This window comes from Mytilus galloprovincialis, chromosome 9, assembly GCF_965363235.1.
Source record: "Mytilus galloprovincialis chromosome 9, xbMytGall1.hap1.1, whole genome shotgun sequence".
NCBI classification, from domain to species: domain Eukaryota; kingdom Metazoa; phylum Mollusca; class Bivalvia; order Mytilida; family Mytilidae; genus Mytilus; species Mytilus galloprovincialis.
Window position 1 is genome coordinate 91,778,250 of NC_134846.1, and position 14,467 is coordinate 91,792,716.

General features: G+C 32.9%; 1 protein-coding gene across 1 annotated transcript in view; it reads left to right on the forward strand.

The window, feature by feature from the left end:
- Positions 1-7,553, forward strand: part of LOC143046364 (uncharacterized) — a 62,402-nt gene extending 54,849 nt beyond the window's left edge. Inside the window, exons 17-18 of the mRNA XM_076219490.1 lie at positions 3,053-3,116; positions 4,030-7,553. Of these exons, the coding sequence (XP_076075605.1) occupies positions 3,053-3,116; positions 4,030-4,127 (162 nt within the window). The 3' untranslated portion in view covers positions 4,128-7,553. The remainder of the gene's footprint in view (positions 1-3,052; positions 3,117-4,029) is intronic.
- The last annotated feature ends 6,914 nt before the right edge of the window (positions 7,554-14,467 follow it).

The window sequence follows — 14,467 nt, forward strand, 5'->3', positions numbered from 1 at the left end:
AGTAAATGTACATCATGTTCCTTGTGGTCAAATCCTGAGGTAAGTAAATATACATCATGCTCTTTGTGGTCAAATCCTGAAGTAAGTAAATGTACATCATGTTCTTTGTGGTCAAATCCTGAGGTAAGTAAATGTACATTATGTTCTTTGTGGTCAAATCCTGAGGTAAGTAAATGTACATCATGTTCTTTGTGGTCAAATCCTGAGGTAAGTAAATGTACATCATGTTCTTTGTGGTCAAATCCTGAGGTAAGTAAATATACATCATGCTCTTTGTGGTCAAATCCCGAAGTAAGTAAATGTACATCATGTTCCTTGTGGTCAAATCCTGAGGTAAGTAAATATACATTATGCTCTTTGTGGTCAAATCCTGAGGTAAGTAAATATACATCATGTTCTTTGTGGTCAAATCCCGAAGTAAGTAAATGTACATCATGTTCCTTGTGGTCAAATCCTGAGGTAAGTAAATGTACATCATGTTCCTTGTGGTCAAATCCTGAGGTAAGTTAATGTACATCATGTTCTATGTGGTTAAATCCTGAAGTAAGTAAATGTACATCATGTTCCTTGTGGTCAAATCCTGAGTTAAGTAAATGTACATCATGCTCTTTCTGGTCGATCCTGAGGTAAGTAAATGTACATCATGTTCTTTGTGGTCAAATCCTGAGGTATGTAAATGTACATCACGTTCTTTGTGGTCAAATCCTGAGGTAAGTAAATGTACATCATGCTCCTTGTGGTCAAATCCTGAGGTAAGTAAATGTACATCATGCTCTTTGTGGTCAAATCCTGAGGTAAGTAAATGTACATCATGTTCTTTGTGGTCAAATCCCGAAGTAAGTAAATATACATCATGCTCTTTGTGGTCAAATCCCGAAGTAAGTAAATGTACATCATGTTCCTTGTGGTCAAATCCTGAGGTAAGTAAATATACATCACGTTCTTTGTGGTCAAATCCTGAGGTAAGTAAATGTACATCATGTTCCTTGTGGTCAAATCCTGAGGTAAGTTAATGTACATCATGTTCTATGTGGTTAAATCCTGAAGTAAGTAAATGTACATCATGGTCTTTGTGGTCAAATCCTGAAGTAAGTAAATGTACATCATGTTCTTTGTGGTCAAATCCTGAGGTAAGTAAATGTACATCATGCTCTTTGTGGTAAAATCCTGAAGTAAGTAAATGTACATCACGTTCTTTGTGGTCGAATCCTGAGGTAAGTAAATGTACATCATGTTCTTTGTGGTCAAATCCTGAAGTAAGTCAATGTACATCAAGTTCTTTGTGGTCAAATCCTGAGGTAAGTAAATATACATCACGTTCTTTGTGGTCAAATCCTGAAGTAAGTAAATGTACATCATGTTCCTTGTGGTCAAATCCTGAAGTAAGTAAATGTACATCATGTTCTTTGTGGTCAAATCCTGAGGTAAGTAAATGTACATCATGTTCTTTGTGGTCGAATCCTGAGGTAAGTAAATGTACATCATGCTCTTTGTGGTCAAATCCTGAAGTAAGTAAGTGTACATCATGTTCTTTGTGGTAAAATCCTGAAGTAAGTAAGTGTACATCATGTTCTTTGTGGTAAAATCCTGAAGTAAGTAAGTGTACATCATGTTCTTTGTGGTAAAATCCTGAAGTAAGTAAATGTACATCATGTTCTTTGTGGTCAAATCCTGAGGTAAGTAAATGTACATCATGTTCTTTGTGGTCAAATCCTGAGGTAAGTAAATATACATCATGTTCTTTGTGGTCAAATCCCGAAGTAAGTAAATGTACATCATGCTCTTTGTGGTCAAATCCTGAGGTAAGTAAATGTACATCATGCTCTTTGTGGTCAAATCCTGAGGTAAGTAAATGTACATCATGCTCTTTGTGGTCAAATCCTGAGGTAAGTAAATGTATATCATGTTCTTTGTGGTCGAATCCTGAGGTAAGTAAATGTACATCATGCTCTTTGTGGTCAAATCCTGAGGTAAGTAAATGTACATCATGCTCTTTGTGGTCAAATCCTGAGGTAAGTAAATGTATATCATGTTCTTTGTGGTCGAATCCTGAGGTAAGTTAATGTACATCATGTTCTTTGTGGTCAAATCCTGAAGTAAGTAAATATACATCATGCTCTTTGTGGTCAAATCCTGAGGTAAGTAAATATACATCATGCTCTTTGTGGTCAAATCCTGAGGTAAGTCAATGTTATTTGTGGTCAAATCCAGAGGTAAGTACATTGTTCTTTGTAATCAAATCCTGAAGTAAGTCATTGTACATCATGTTCTGCATGATCAAATCCTTAATTTGGTGTTAAGTTAAACTAGTAGGTTCAGAAGTTATAATGCACACGAATACTTCGTTCTTTTCATATAGTGGAACCTGTACTCAAAGACCACCGGTATATATTTATAGACCACTTTTGCCTTCTCATTTGAGTGGTGTCTTAACACAGGTTTGACTGTAATTGTCATTATCTCAGTATTAGGTATTTGTATATTGGAATGCAGGAAATGTATTAAAGTCAGATATTTATTTTTGCTGTTATTGAGATGAATGTGCTTTTTATGCCCCACCCACAATAGTAGAGGGGCATTATGTTTCCTGGTTTGTGCGTCTGTTCGTTCGTTCGTCTGTCTGTCCCGGTCAGGTTTAAAAATTCTTCATCTTTGGTAGTCGAATGAAAATTTTACAGTAAGACTATGGAAATGAAGATAACAAAATGATACCATAATTGAAAGAACAAATTTATGGTCAGAAAAATGCCAGACCCTAACTCATATAAGAGGGACAAAAGATACCAAAGGGACAGTCAAACTCATAAATCGAAAATAAACTGACAACGCCATGGCTAAAAATGAAAAAGACAAACAGACAAACAGTAGTACACATGACACAACATAGAAAACTATATTCACTATATATTACCATTGTCAATCTCTTATTTTGTGTTTTGCTTGGTCATTTAATTCCATTTGTACTGTGAAAGTAGTGAGATGTATTATTTTGAAATGTCTTGCAGTTCTTCTCTCAGTGGATGATTGTTTTTTTTTTTGTTTTTTTTTTTAGCAAGATGACGAAAGAGCTGTATCGGAAATAAGAAAAGAAGCTGAAGAAGTCAGGAAAACTATGGGTAAGTTGTTACTTAAATGATCCAACCTCTGTTCAATGCTTCCTCTGATTTTCTATAAACTTAAATGGAAACTTTTGTTGGAAGAAAAATCATTATTTTCCATGGACACATTTCTGTGAAAGTGTAGTGAATTAACTAATATGTTGAGTTTTTTGTCATTTTAGCGTTTCTCAATGAAAATATTTGTTTGAAGTCTCAATAATGTGTGGAATATTCTGAAAATCTCTAGATTATTTTGTGAAATAATTTTATTTTGATATTAATTAGTGCAGGAGAGAATTATTGCCGAATTCCATGTGAGTTTTTGTCATCACTTGGCGTCCGTCTTCGTCTGTAAACTTACACAAATCTTCTCTTCTGAACTACTGAAACAAATTTAACCAAAATTGGCCATAATCATCATTAGGGTATGTAGTTGTAAAAATGTGTCTGATGACCTCACCTGCCAACCAACATGGACGACATGGCCAACAATCAAACAATTGGGTGAAATACAAGTGTTGTCTATTGTCTTGGCAAAATTAAACCAAACTTTGTCTCAATCAATATTGGGTTATCTTATACTATTTATTATTATTTAAACCTTATTTTACATAATTTCAAACCACAGTAGATACAGTTGAGCGACACAGGCTCTTGAGAGCCTCTAGTTTTCTTTAAAAAAAAATTCTTTCATTTTAAATAAGAATATTGCCTGAAAATTCACTGTTCATTTAAATGCAACCATCTATATCATTAAACTTTATAAGTAACACAGCCAAGATTTACTTCCCAATATAAGGTCTAAGCTACAAAAATAACCATAGATAAGATATTTCACATAAGAAGTTAGTTTTGTCACTGCATCCAATGCTATAAAGTACAATATATTAATTCTGTAAGATATACTTATACCTGTTTTTCTATTTTGTAGGATATAATGATGACAAGTTGATCGGTGCTCCAGATGAACCTCCAAGTAAAAAACCCAGAATGGTGCCTCCTGGAAACCCTCATGCTCAAGTTGTGTAATCTTGGATATAAACCCAGAATAATGCCTCCTGGCCACCCTTGAGCTCAAGTTGTGCAATATTGAATAAAGACATAGAAAAGTGCCACATGGGCACCCTTGGGCTCTAGTGGTGTAATATTGGATAAAATCCCAGAATAGTGCCTCCTGGGCACCTTTGTGCTCAAGTTGTGTTATATTGGATAAGAAAACAAAATCCAGAGTTCTTGGCACCCTTCAGGCTCGTATTGTGTAATATTGGATGTTCCATTCTACCAATTATCAGGACAAGTTATGCAAAGCGCCTTATTGTTTATGATCAATTCAATGAGTGATTGTTTTAAAGGAAAGAAGAGTTGGAAAAGAAATTGGAAACAAAGAGGATTGTTGCTGTTTCTTGGATAAAACATTTTTTAAAGTTATGATACATGTATCAGTGAAAACCTTGTTTGACTTGTGTGACATTTTATAGTGTAAAATTTATCCCAAGCTGCTTGCAATTGTGGCAGGCAAACAACATCTTTTCTCGTAAGGCAATATTAATATAGGGATGGGATATGAAGATGTTTTATTTCCAATAGTGCTCTATTTTTACTGTTTATTATATTATGTATAGCTATGGTTTAATATGGTGACTGATAAAAATTAACCATAAAAACTGAAAAAGATAAACAAAAGTTAATATTATATATGACATGTATGAATTCATTCTTTTTGATTTCAAAAATATTTTCAGATTAGAATTAAACACTTTTGTGCGAATTAGTTGGTATTAGTAAATGATAAGGAAAATTTGGAACTTATGTTAAAGTGCAAGATTAACTTTTTAACAGGGACTATTTTATATATGATTTGATCACAGGTTACTATAGTAGAATACTGAGTGAGACATCTTTTAGGAGAGAACTCTTTTTAAATAATATATTAATCAGTTTCTATATTAAAATCTGCATGTATACCATGTTATTTGTAATGATTTTATAACTGTATTTTGTTTGATTTGAAACACAAGACACAGCAAAATTGAGATCATATTTTAGTGCTTAAACAAAACAGAAAGCTATTTAGTGCTAATAGTCATGATAGTTGTACACAAGTCATGTTTGTTGTGTGTTATTTTATTGATTAAATGCTAAAAAACAATGAAGTTATGAAACAGTTTTTGAAAGTATTGCAAATTTAAAGAACTATGTTCATATGTTGTTATGTTGCATATAGTGGTATAGACTTATTCTTAGAATGGAATGTTTTATTGTTAATCTAGGTACATTCAGAATTATTTCTCTTTTTTATTTGGTTTCTAATTAGCCTATAATGTAAAAATAATAGCAAAATTGAAATGAGTTAAGACCAGATTTTTAATTAAATGTTGTGTTATCATAAAGTCAGATGTATCAACTTCAACACAAATTTATACAATTCATTCAATGTAAAATGAATCAACATAAAATAATAATAAAATTCACATACAATGATATCTTAAAATTAAATTAGTCAATAACCAGCAAGAATTTAAAGAGACGTTATTTTTAAGTAATACACCTTATTTTCAACTGAGAAGGGATAGTTCTGTAAATGTAACAGTGAATTGTGTGGTAGTTAAATTTGTCTGCCACACTTTTTCAGTAGGTAATCAAGTACTGTGAAAGTACTTTTATTCGTGGGGTACCAATTTTCGTGGTTTTCGTGGATGACTTTATCCACGAATTTAAGTGTCCAACGAGATAAAACAACCATTGTCCAAATCAAGACAGGGAAAGATCCCCATCGGTAGGTTTGACCACTAATATGATCTAGAGAATATATTGAATAACGCCAAATCTGAGAATACTTTAATAGCAGTCACAGAACTACAACAGCATGCAGGATTATACCCATTTAATCTTTAATCACCTAAACTGTACAACTTTTGATCCTTTAATTCTCATAAAAAATATTTTATATCGATGAAAGTCAGATTTCCGGTATTGATATGCTAGTATGATAAAGTGTTCATTTTATATCCTCATAATTCTCGTACATATGAAAAATAATAAATTTGATAAGAATTATTTGACAATTCAAGATACGTTTATAGCATTTGTTTATGTTACTATTTTCTATAGGTGACATATTTATGGCCTAATTAACACCTTTGATGGTCTTTAATCTGTTGATCACTTTATTATGGGTTAATAAGTGTTATCACTACGATTTGCACCGTGACGGGTCAATTTTTACTTTGCATTTTCCTTCAATCCAGACTATTTGTAACCTTCGTTTCTAAAGGCTTTATTTTTTTTTAGAAAACTAAAATCCACGAATTTAAAAACCCACGAACATGTAAATATTGCTCAATCCACGAAAATTGATACCCACGAATTAAAGTACTTTCACAGTATGTGACTTTAGATTTATTAGGAATGTAAGTCCCTGGATTATTTTTCCTAGGAAATAAGTCCATAGCTAGAAAAGTTTGTCAGGCACTTATTTTCCAAAGAAAAGTCTTATATTTATAAAGTTATACATCCATATTGTAATTGTTTTCTATGAAAAAGGCCTCTTTAAATGTTATTTCCCAAGGCATTCTTAAAATTTAATTTATACTAAAAGTATCATTTGTAATTATGTGCATCATTTAAGTCCATAATATCAAAAAAATAGTTTGTTTTAAAATTAAAAAACCCAGCCCTTTTGTAATAACAAATATAGTGAAATATGAATGCACAAATGTTTAACATTGTAAAAATATATAATAATTAAAAGTTCTGTTGTTCACAAGTTAAGGGTTTCCTTCATTACAATATTTCCTATAAGAAAAAGGACATGGACTTTTTTACCTAGGAATATTAATGCCCTTGACATTAATGTCAAAGTAAATAAGTCGTGGCTAGTTTTAACGAAAGATTGATGCACAAACCATATCACAACCATGACAACAAGATTTGAATGATTTCTTTTATTACACATTTTCCTAGACAAATGTAAAGGACATTGATGTCATATAGGAATCTTAATGAACTGTAGATGAATTCCTGGGAAAATGTAACCAGGCATATAAATTTAAATAAAAAGGGATGAACAACTGTTAAACAACATTATGACAAAAGAATTAAATGTCCATTGTTTTCATGTAATTATTTTTAGCGTAATTTTTTTTAGCGAACATTTACTGGTCAAATAAAGGTTATGTACATTTTTACCTAGGAATATTGATAACATGGACATACATTCCTAGGAAAATTATTCAGTGGGACATAAATTACTGTCATCAGGCTTAATAACTAGTAAATTCTGCAACCATGGACTTCTTATACTACATGTAGTTATATAGTCCGCTGGACAATTCTTACCAGGACTCATTTATCTATTACATAAGCAGGATCAAATGTTTGTGCCAAATTATTGATTTGTTGAGGGAATACTTGTGAAATATTTTATGTTGAAATTAAAAACCAATATTATTTGCATACCTTTTGTTTTAATATAACTAATGAACCGGAAACATATTTTATTTGCAGATGAATCAAAAAGATTCATGTGTCTGTCTCAAAACAGGATCATCATTGATTTTTGTTTAATTATACTGTACACTGGAAAAAATAATGCACATCATCCTGTCATGAAATGTTGTAAATTTAGTGTTATTAACCGGATTTTTGTGACAAAAATGTCGGTTATTGATTTGGGGATGTACGGCGGGCGGGCGGGCGGGCGGGTGGGCGGGCGGCAATCAAATGTTGTCCGTGCCTTAACTCATGAACCGTTCAACCAAAGCTTTTAAAATTTTAATATGTTATTACTGACAACTATACGAAGGTCAAGTTCAATAATGGCGATTTTGACTTTTACCGTTCAGGAGTTATGGTTCTTGAAAGATTGAAAAATGGAGTTGTCCGTGCATTTACGCATGAACTGTTCTACCAAAGCTTCCCAAATTTTAATATGTTGTTACTAATGAAAGAATGGAGGTCAAGTTCAATAATGACGAATTTGACTTTTACCGTTCAGGAGTTATGGTTCTTGAAAGATTGAAAAATGGAGTTTCCAGTCGTGTCCGTGCATTTATGCATGAACTGTTCTACCAAAGCTTCCGAAATTTTAATATGCTGTTACTGATGACAAAATGGAGGTCAAGTTCAATAATGACGATTTTGACTTTTACCGTTCAGGAGTTATGGTTCTTGAAAGATTGAAAAATGGTTTTTCCCGTCGTGTCCGTGCATTTTCTCATGAACCATTCAACCAAAGCTTTTGAAATTTTAATATGTTGTTACTGATGACAAAATAGAGGTCAAGTTCAATAATGACGATTTTGACTTTTACCGTTCAGGAGTTATGGTTCTTGAAAGATTGTAAAATGGCGTTTCCATTCAGGTTGTTGCATTTACTCATGAACCATTCAATCTAAGCTTTTCAAATTTTAATATGTTGATACTGATGACAAAATGGAGGTCAAATTTGATATTGACGATTTTCACTTTCACCATTCATCAGTAATGGTTCTTGTGATATTGCCAGGACACAAATAAATGTTAATAAATCCGGTTTGCTGTCGTTGTGACAGCCTCTTGTATTTAACATTGCAAGAAAAGCTTGAGGTTTGGCTAGCCGCAAAACCAGGTTCAACCCACCATTTTTGATTAAAATTTCCTGTACCAAGTCAATGGCAGTTGTTATATTATAGTTTTTGTCAAGCCTGCAACTTTTGTTGCAGAAAGCTCGACATAGGGATAGTGATACAGCGGCGGCGGCGTTAGCTAACTTTTTAAAAGCTTTATATTTTAGAAGGTAGAAGACCTGGATGCTTCATACTTTGTATATAGATGCCTCATGATACGAAGTTACCATCAGTCACATGTCAAATGTCCTTGACCTCATTTTCATGGTTCAGTGAGCACTTGAAAAAAAAGTTCAGATTTTTTGTAATGTTGAATTCTCTCTTATTATAAGTAATAGGATAATTATATTTGGTATGTGCGTACCTTGCAAGGTCCTCATGCCCGTCAGACAGTTTTCACTTGACCTCGACCTCATTTCATGGATCAGTGAACAAGGTTAAGTTTTGGTGGTCAAGTCCATATCTCAGATACTATAAGCAATAGGTCTAGTATATTCGTGTATGGAAGGACTGTAAGGTGTACATGTCCAACTGGCAGGTGTCATCTGACCTTGACCTCATTTTCATGGTTCAGTGGTTATAGCTAAGTTTTTGTGTTTTGGTCTGTTTTTTCTCATACTTTATGCAATAGATCTACTATATTTGTTGTATGGAATGATTGTAAGGTGTACATGTCTAGCGGGCAGATGTCATCTGACCGTGACCTCATTTTCATGGTTGAAGGGTCAAAGTTAAGTTTTTGAATTTTTGGTCTTTTTATCTAATACTATATGCCATAGGTCAACTATATTTGGTGTATGGAAATATTTTATGATCTATATGTCAGTCGCGCAGGTTTTATTTGACCTCGACCTCATTTTCACGGTTCATTGCTCAGTGTTAATTTTTTGTGTTTTGGTCTATTTATCTTAAACTATAAGAAATAGGTCAACTATATTTGTTGTATGGAAGCATTGTTAGCTGTACATGTCTGCCTGGCATGGTTCATCTGACCTTGACCTCATTTTCATGGTTCATTGGTCTTTTTTTAGTTATCTTGGTTAATGTTAAGTTTATGTGACAATTTTTAATAAAGCTTTATACTTAGGACTATCAACATAATATCAATGATTAGTAAAGAAGGCGAGACATTTCAGTGTGTGCACTCTTGTTTTCTATTTGTGTTGTATTGTTGTTTGTTTTTGGAAAGTTTGCTATAGCTTGCTATTGCTACTTTCCATAGCCATCGGCCTCAAACTTATGGTGACAGATTATCGCCATTTATTCTGATCCGAGATAATTTAGTACTAGTACTAGTGTTTGAATTCTGATTCTTGGAAGGTTCTTTTAAAATTTTGAGTAACTTCTCATTCGTGACAGCTTTAATAAAAAAGAATGTTCACCGACGATTCAGATGAATTTAACTTCATTTTGAAAATGAGTATCTCAAACACTACATCGCGGATCTGCCATACGCTGAAGAGAAAATCACAAGAAATCTACGCCAGATTACGTCAGTTTCATTCATGAAAATTTCATGAATGAACATTTTCCGCTCTACTTTTACCTGTTTACTATGTAGGTACGTAAACGTGGTAAAAGCCCGAGAGTATCGAAAAAATCGGGAATGAGGTGCAAGCCGTCGGATAATTGACAAGTGATAATGGTTTGACTTGTTATAACAAAACACAGGTGATAGAATATAAAATACTCGATAATTATATGTCTAATGTCTAATGTCTCAGTAATGGACGAGTACAGGTAAATACGGTACCGGCTTTCATAAAAAAGAATAATTTTAAAATGCATTGTTTTTGTCTAAACATCGATCGAAATGTTTTGATGCCAAAAATCATTTGAAAACTTTTAATTCTGTTATTTAAATACATTCCAATGTGGATATAAGGGCCTTCACTCGTTCAGCATGCTCAAGTGGATCAAACTGACAGCAGAAAAACATTGGCCCAACGTCAATTCTTCTTCAGTCTTCTTCCAATAATTTACATCGTACCACCTCTGGTGTATTATCGCAAATTCGTATAATATAGCATCCATATTAAAAGCAACCAGCCTACGGTCAGCATCTACTTCTTGAATAACATAGCTCAGGGTATGAAGACAAGTGCTGTAGAAATGATTAAGGTTCATGAAATTATGATGATGTGTACCCTTTGGCTAATTAAATGGCTGCATTTCACCTCAAAATTTATATAGATTACAGACAAACATGTGCATAGCATGCCCTATTTAAATAGAAATCCAATTGCTTTGTCATACAAACATAGAGGCAATGATTACCATAATATATCAAACGAATGGCTTACAACAACAAAATTATGAATCTAACGTATATAAACCTTTTATTCATGTGGTCATACTGCTGTTATTATGCTCCCACCGTATTGAGTTTTATCCTTGTTCTTCTGTAAGTATGTACATTCTTCCCTTACTTATAAGTACCTCCGTATGTGCTCCGTATATATCCCAAAATTCGTTTCTGTCCTCTTACTTTAGTTTGCCTGAACCAAATTGTATGAAACTGATATGCAATGCTTATAACCACAATTCACAAGTCAAGTTTGATTTTTTGTTGCGTAACTTGTACCATTCTAGCGTTTAATGCTACTTAACAAAAAGAAAAGTTGCTGGAAATTTAAGTTTAGTTTGGCTTAACCAAATGTTATGAAACTTATACACAATTCTCATTACCACAAACACTGATCAAGTTTGAATTTGTGGATTTATTTTTACTGCTCTAGGGTTGTGCTTTGTTACAAATGAAACCAGATGCTCTGCAGGGCACAGCTTTATACGACCGCAGAAGTCGAACCCTGAACAGTTGGGACAAGTATGGACACAACATTCAAGCTTGATACAGCTCTGAATTTGGATTGCGATCAAATTGTTGACATAACATATTGGTTTCTGACACAAAACAAATGTCAAGATCTTACAATTCTATTGCACAATACTGTATAATTAGAATGAATACACAATGTTTATTAACCCACAATTCAGATCAAGTAAAAATTTTGGTAGTGTCACATTTACAGTTCATGAGTTTATAACGTTAATGCTAGCGAGGGCATCATTTGAGTCCCATGGACATGTTCCCTATTTTTGATAAAAGCCTTTAATATAAATTCACTTTCTTTACAGTTGTATTGATTTAAGTTACTCTAACTGTCTTATTTATAAGTAAGGATGCAGTATTTTTTGCAAAGAACTAATGCTATCCAAAAGAGTTCAAAGAATGAAAATGTATTAATAACTATAGGCCACAATGAAGGTCGTCAATAATGAGAAATGTTTGTACCATATACATGTAGAAAGCTTTAACAGGCCCCGACAGAAACATGTGGAACAATTTAAACAAACAAAAACTTACGTGTTAACTTAATTTACTTTAAACAAATATGAAGGCCCTTGAAGTTGACATGGCATGGGTACTTAAAGAAATTAACAGAGCTTTCTGCATGTATATTTCATTATTTTAGATCTACAGTCATGACAGTTTAAGGTTGCAATCATGAGAAAAATATCAAAACTTTTTATGACAAACATAAAAAAGTGATTTTTTTATGATTACTGAGGAGACAATGGTTTAGTTTAGAACATCAAAGCTGTGATGAAATATATATTTAAAATAATACACGTCTATAACCTTTTTGAAATAATACACAGCTAAAGTTGCAAACTTTCCAGAGGTGCTATCCAGCACTTTGATTTTGTTACACCTCAGTGTTTCTGTTGTTTCGTTGTCTACCTCAGTTTTAGTTTGTAACTCAGATTTGTTTTTTGTCAATGAATTTATGAATTTCGAACAGCGGTAAATAACAGTTGCTATTATTTAAAGTGGCATATTTATGATAGTTTGTGGTGATTTAAAATCTTAATTTTTAAAAGTCTCAACAAACATGAGCATAACAATTGTCACATGGCTGATAACCTCTGCTCTAATACAGTAAAAAAAACTCAGTAAGATGATATAAGCCAAAGAAAAACAAAAAAGTCTTGACAGAGATAAATAACAAAAAAGGCAAAAGCAGGAAGTATGTCCAGAAGTAAAGTAATTACATTTGAAAAAAGACTGAAGAAAAGGTCACCGAAAACATAAAGTTAACTTTAAATATATAAAAAAAATGCCTACATGCCAAAAAATGCAGCACTTTCTATGAATGGATATAAGAAATGCCTTGACATCATATTTAACATCAAGAACACATATGATCAATCACATAATATCATCTTATGTGGGCATCTAAATGGGTCATTAATACCAACAAGAAACCAGAAGCATGAAATTAGTCTCAAACGATGTATTTCTGAAAGCCAACACAAGATATCCAATCCAAACCTACATATTTTCCTACAGATGGACAAGCTACTTCTCAAATTGACTATATCCTGTCCAACATCGACGTTTTACCATCATCCAATATATACAGTCAAGATCACACCTCAAGCCATGTACCAGTAAAATGGGGCCGGATCGACTTGGGGCCGGATCGACGTGGGACGGATCGACTTGGGCCGGATCGACTTGGGGCCGGATTGACTTGGGGCCGGATCGGTTTGGGGCCGGAACGACCGGATACCATCTAGAAATAAAGAAGACCAGTAAATCGAAAACAAATTCAGTAGTATATAAATTAATAAAGGAAGAAATATATAAAGATATATATGTAAGTAAGATTAATAAACATTTTCAATACCGTCCATTCCATGAAACTTTCGCTGACGACGGTTTTTGGTGGAAGAAGACTTCAAGTCTTCTGAAGGCCAATGGTGCCGACTTTAAAATCATTAAAATTCTCCGTATGCCGCATTCGTTTCTGTGTATTACAATTTCATAATAACTTCTGATTCCTGACACCGATTTTTACACATTTTTAAGCATCTGAATCATTTTACAATTTAATAAATTGTAAATAAGGATTGAAAAACAATCACTATCGTACATATATACCCTTTTATTTATGTAAATTATTAGATTTCATCTCATCTACATGAACGTTATTTGTTTACTTGTAACCGGATGTTTTTACTGTAGATATTTGAAGTACGCATGCGTGAATTTGGTATCGGGACGACTCGCCCTGTTTACATGTTCGCCCTTGAAGTCACGAATTTGCAGACAAGAAGATTTTGTTTTTAATTAATAGATAGGATCTTTTTCTTATTAAATTGTTGTATTTATTCATTGTTTTCCTTTGTCATGTGAATTAGATGCCCTTCTACTTCAAATGGTTTGAATCTATTTATAAAATTATTCAAGACTCAGTTGACAAGAGCAGTACCTTGCTGTTGGGAGAATTTTGATTACACTCTAAATGCTCATAGAATAAGAAATATAATCTAAACTGAATGTACCTCCTTCTGAATAATTTATTGCAATATAAATATAAATCCTTTTTGACAAGAGAAATCTGACTTTTGTCAGAAATATTTGTTTCACATGTGCAAAGGTAATTACGTGTGGCGGCCATATTGGTTTGTTTACAAATATGTGAAGAAGCCTCTAGAACCATGACCTAAACATAAATAGTTTTCTGAAAACGTAAACTTTATGCAATACTATTTTATCAATCATGATTATTTTCATAAATTTATATTTAATTATTTAAAGAAATAAAATTATAACAATTTCGATTTTAGATTAGAGATTCTACACAGACATGCTTTGATCTAGTTATAGCCAAATTAGTTTACCTGTGTGAAAATGTAAACAATGGTCTAAATGGATATTAATTTGTTTACTAACAAGTAAAGACAAACTATGGA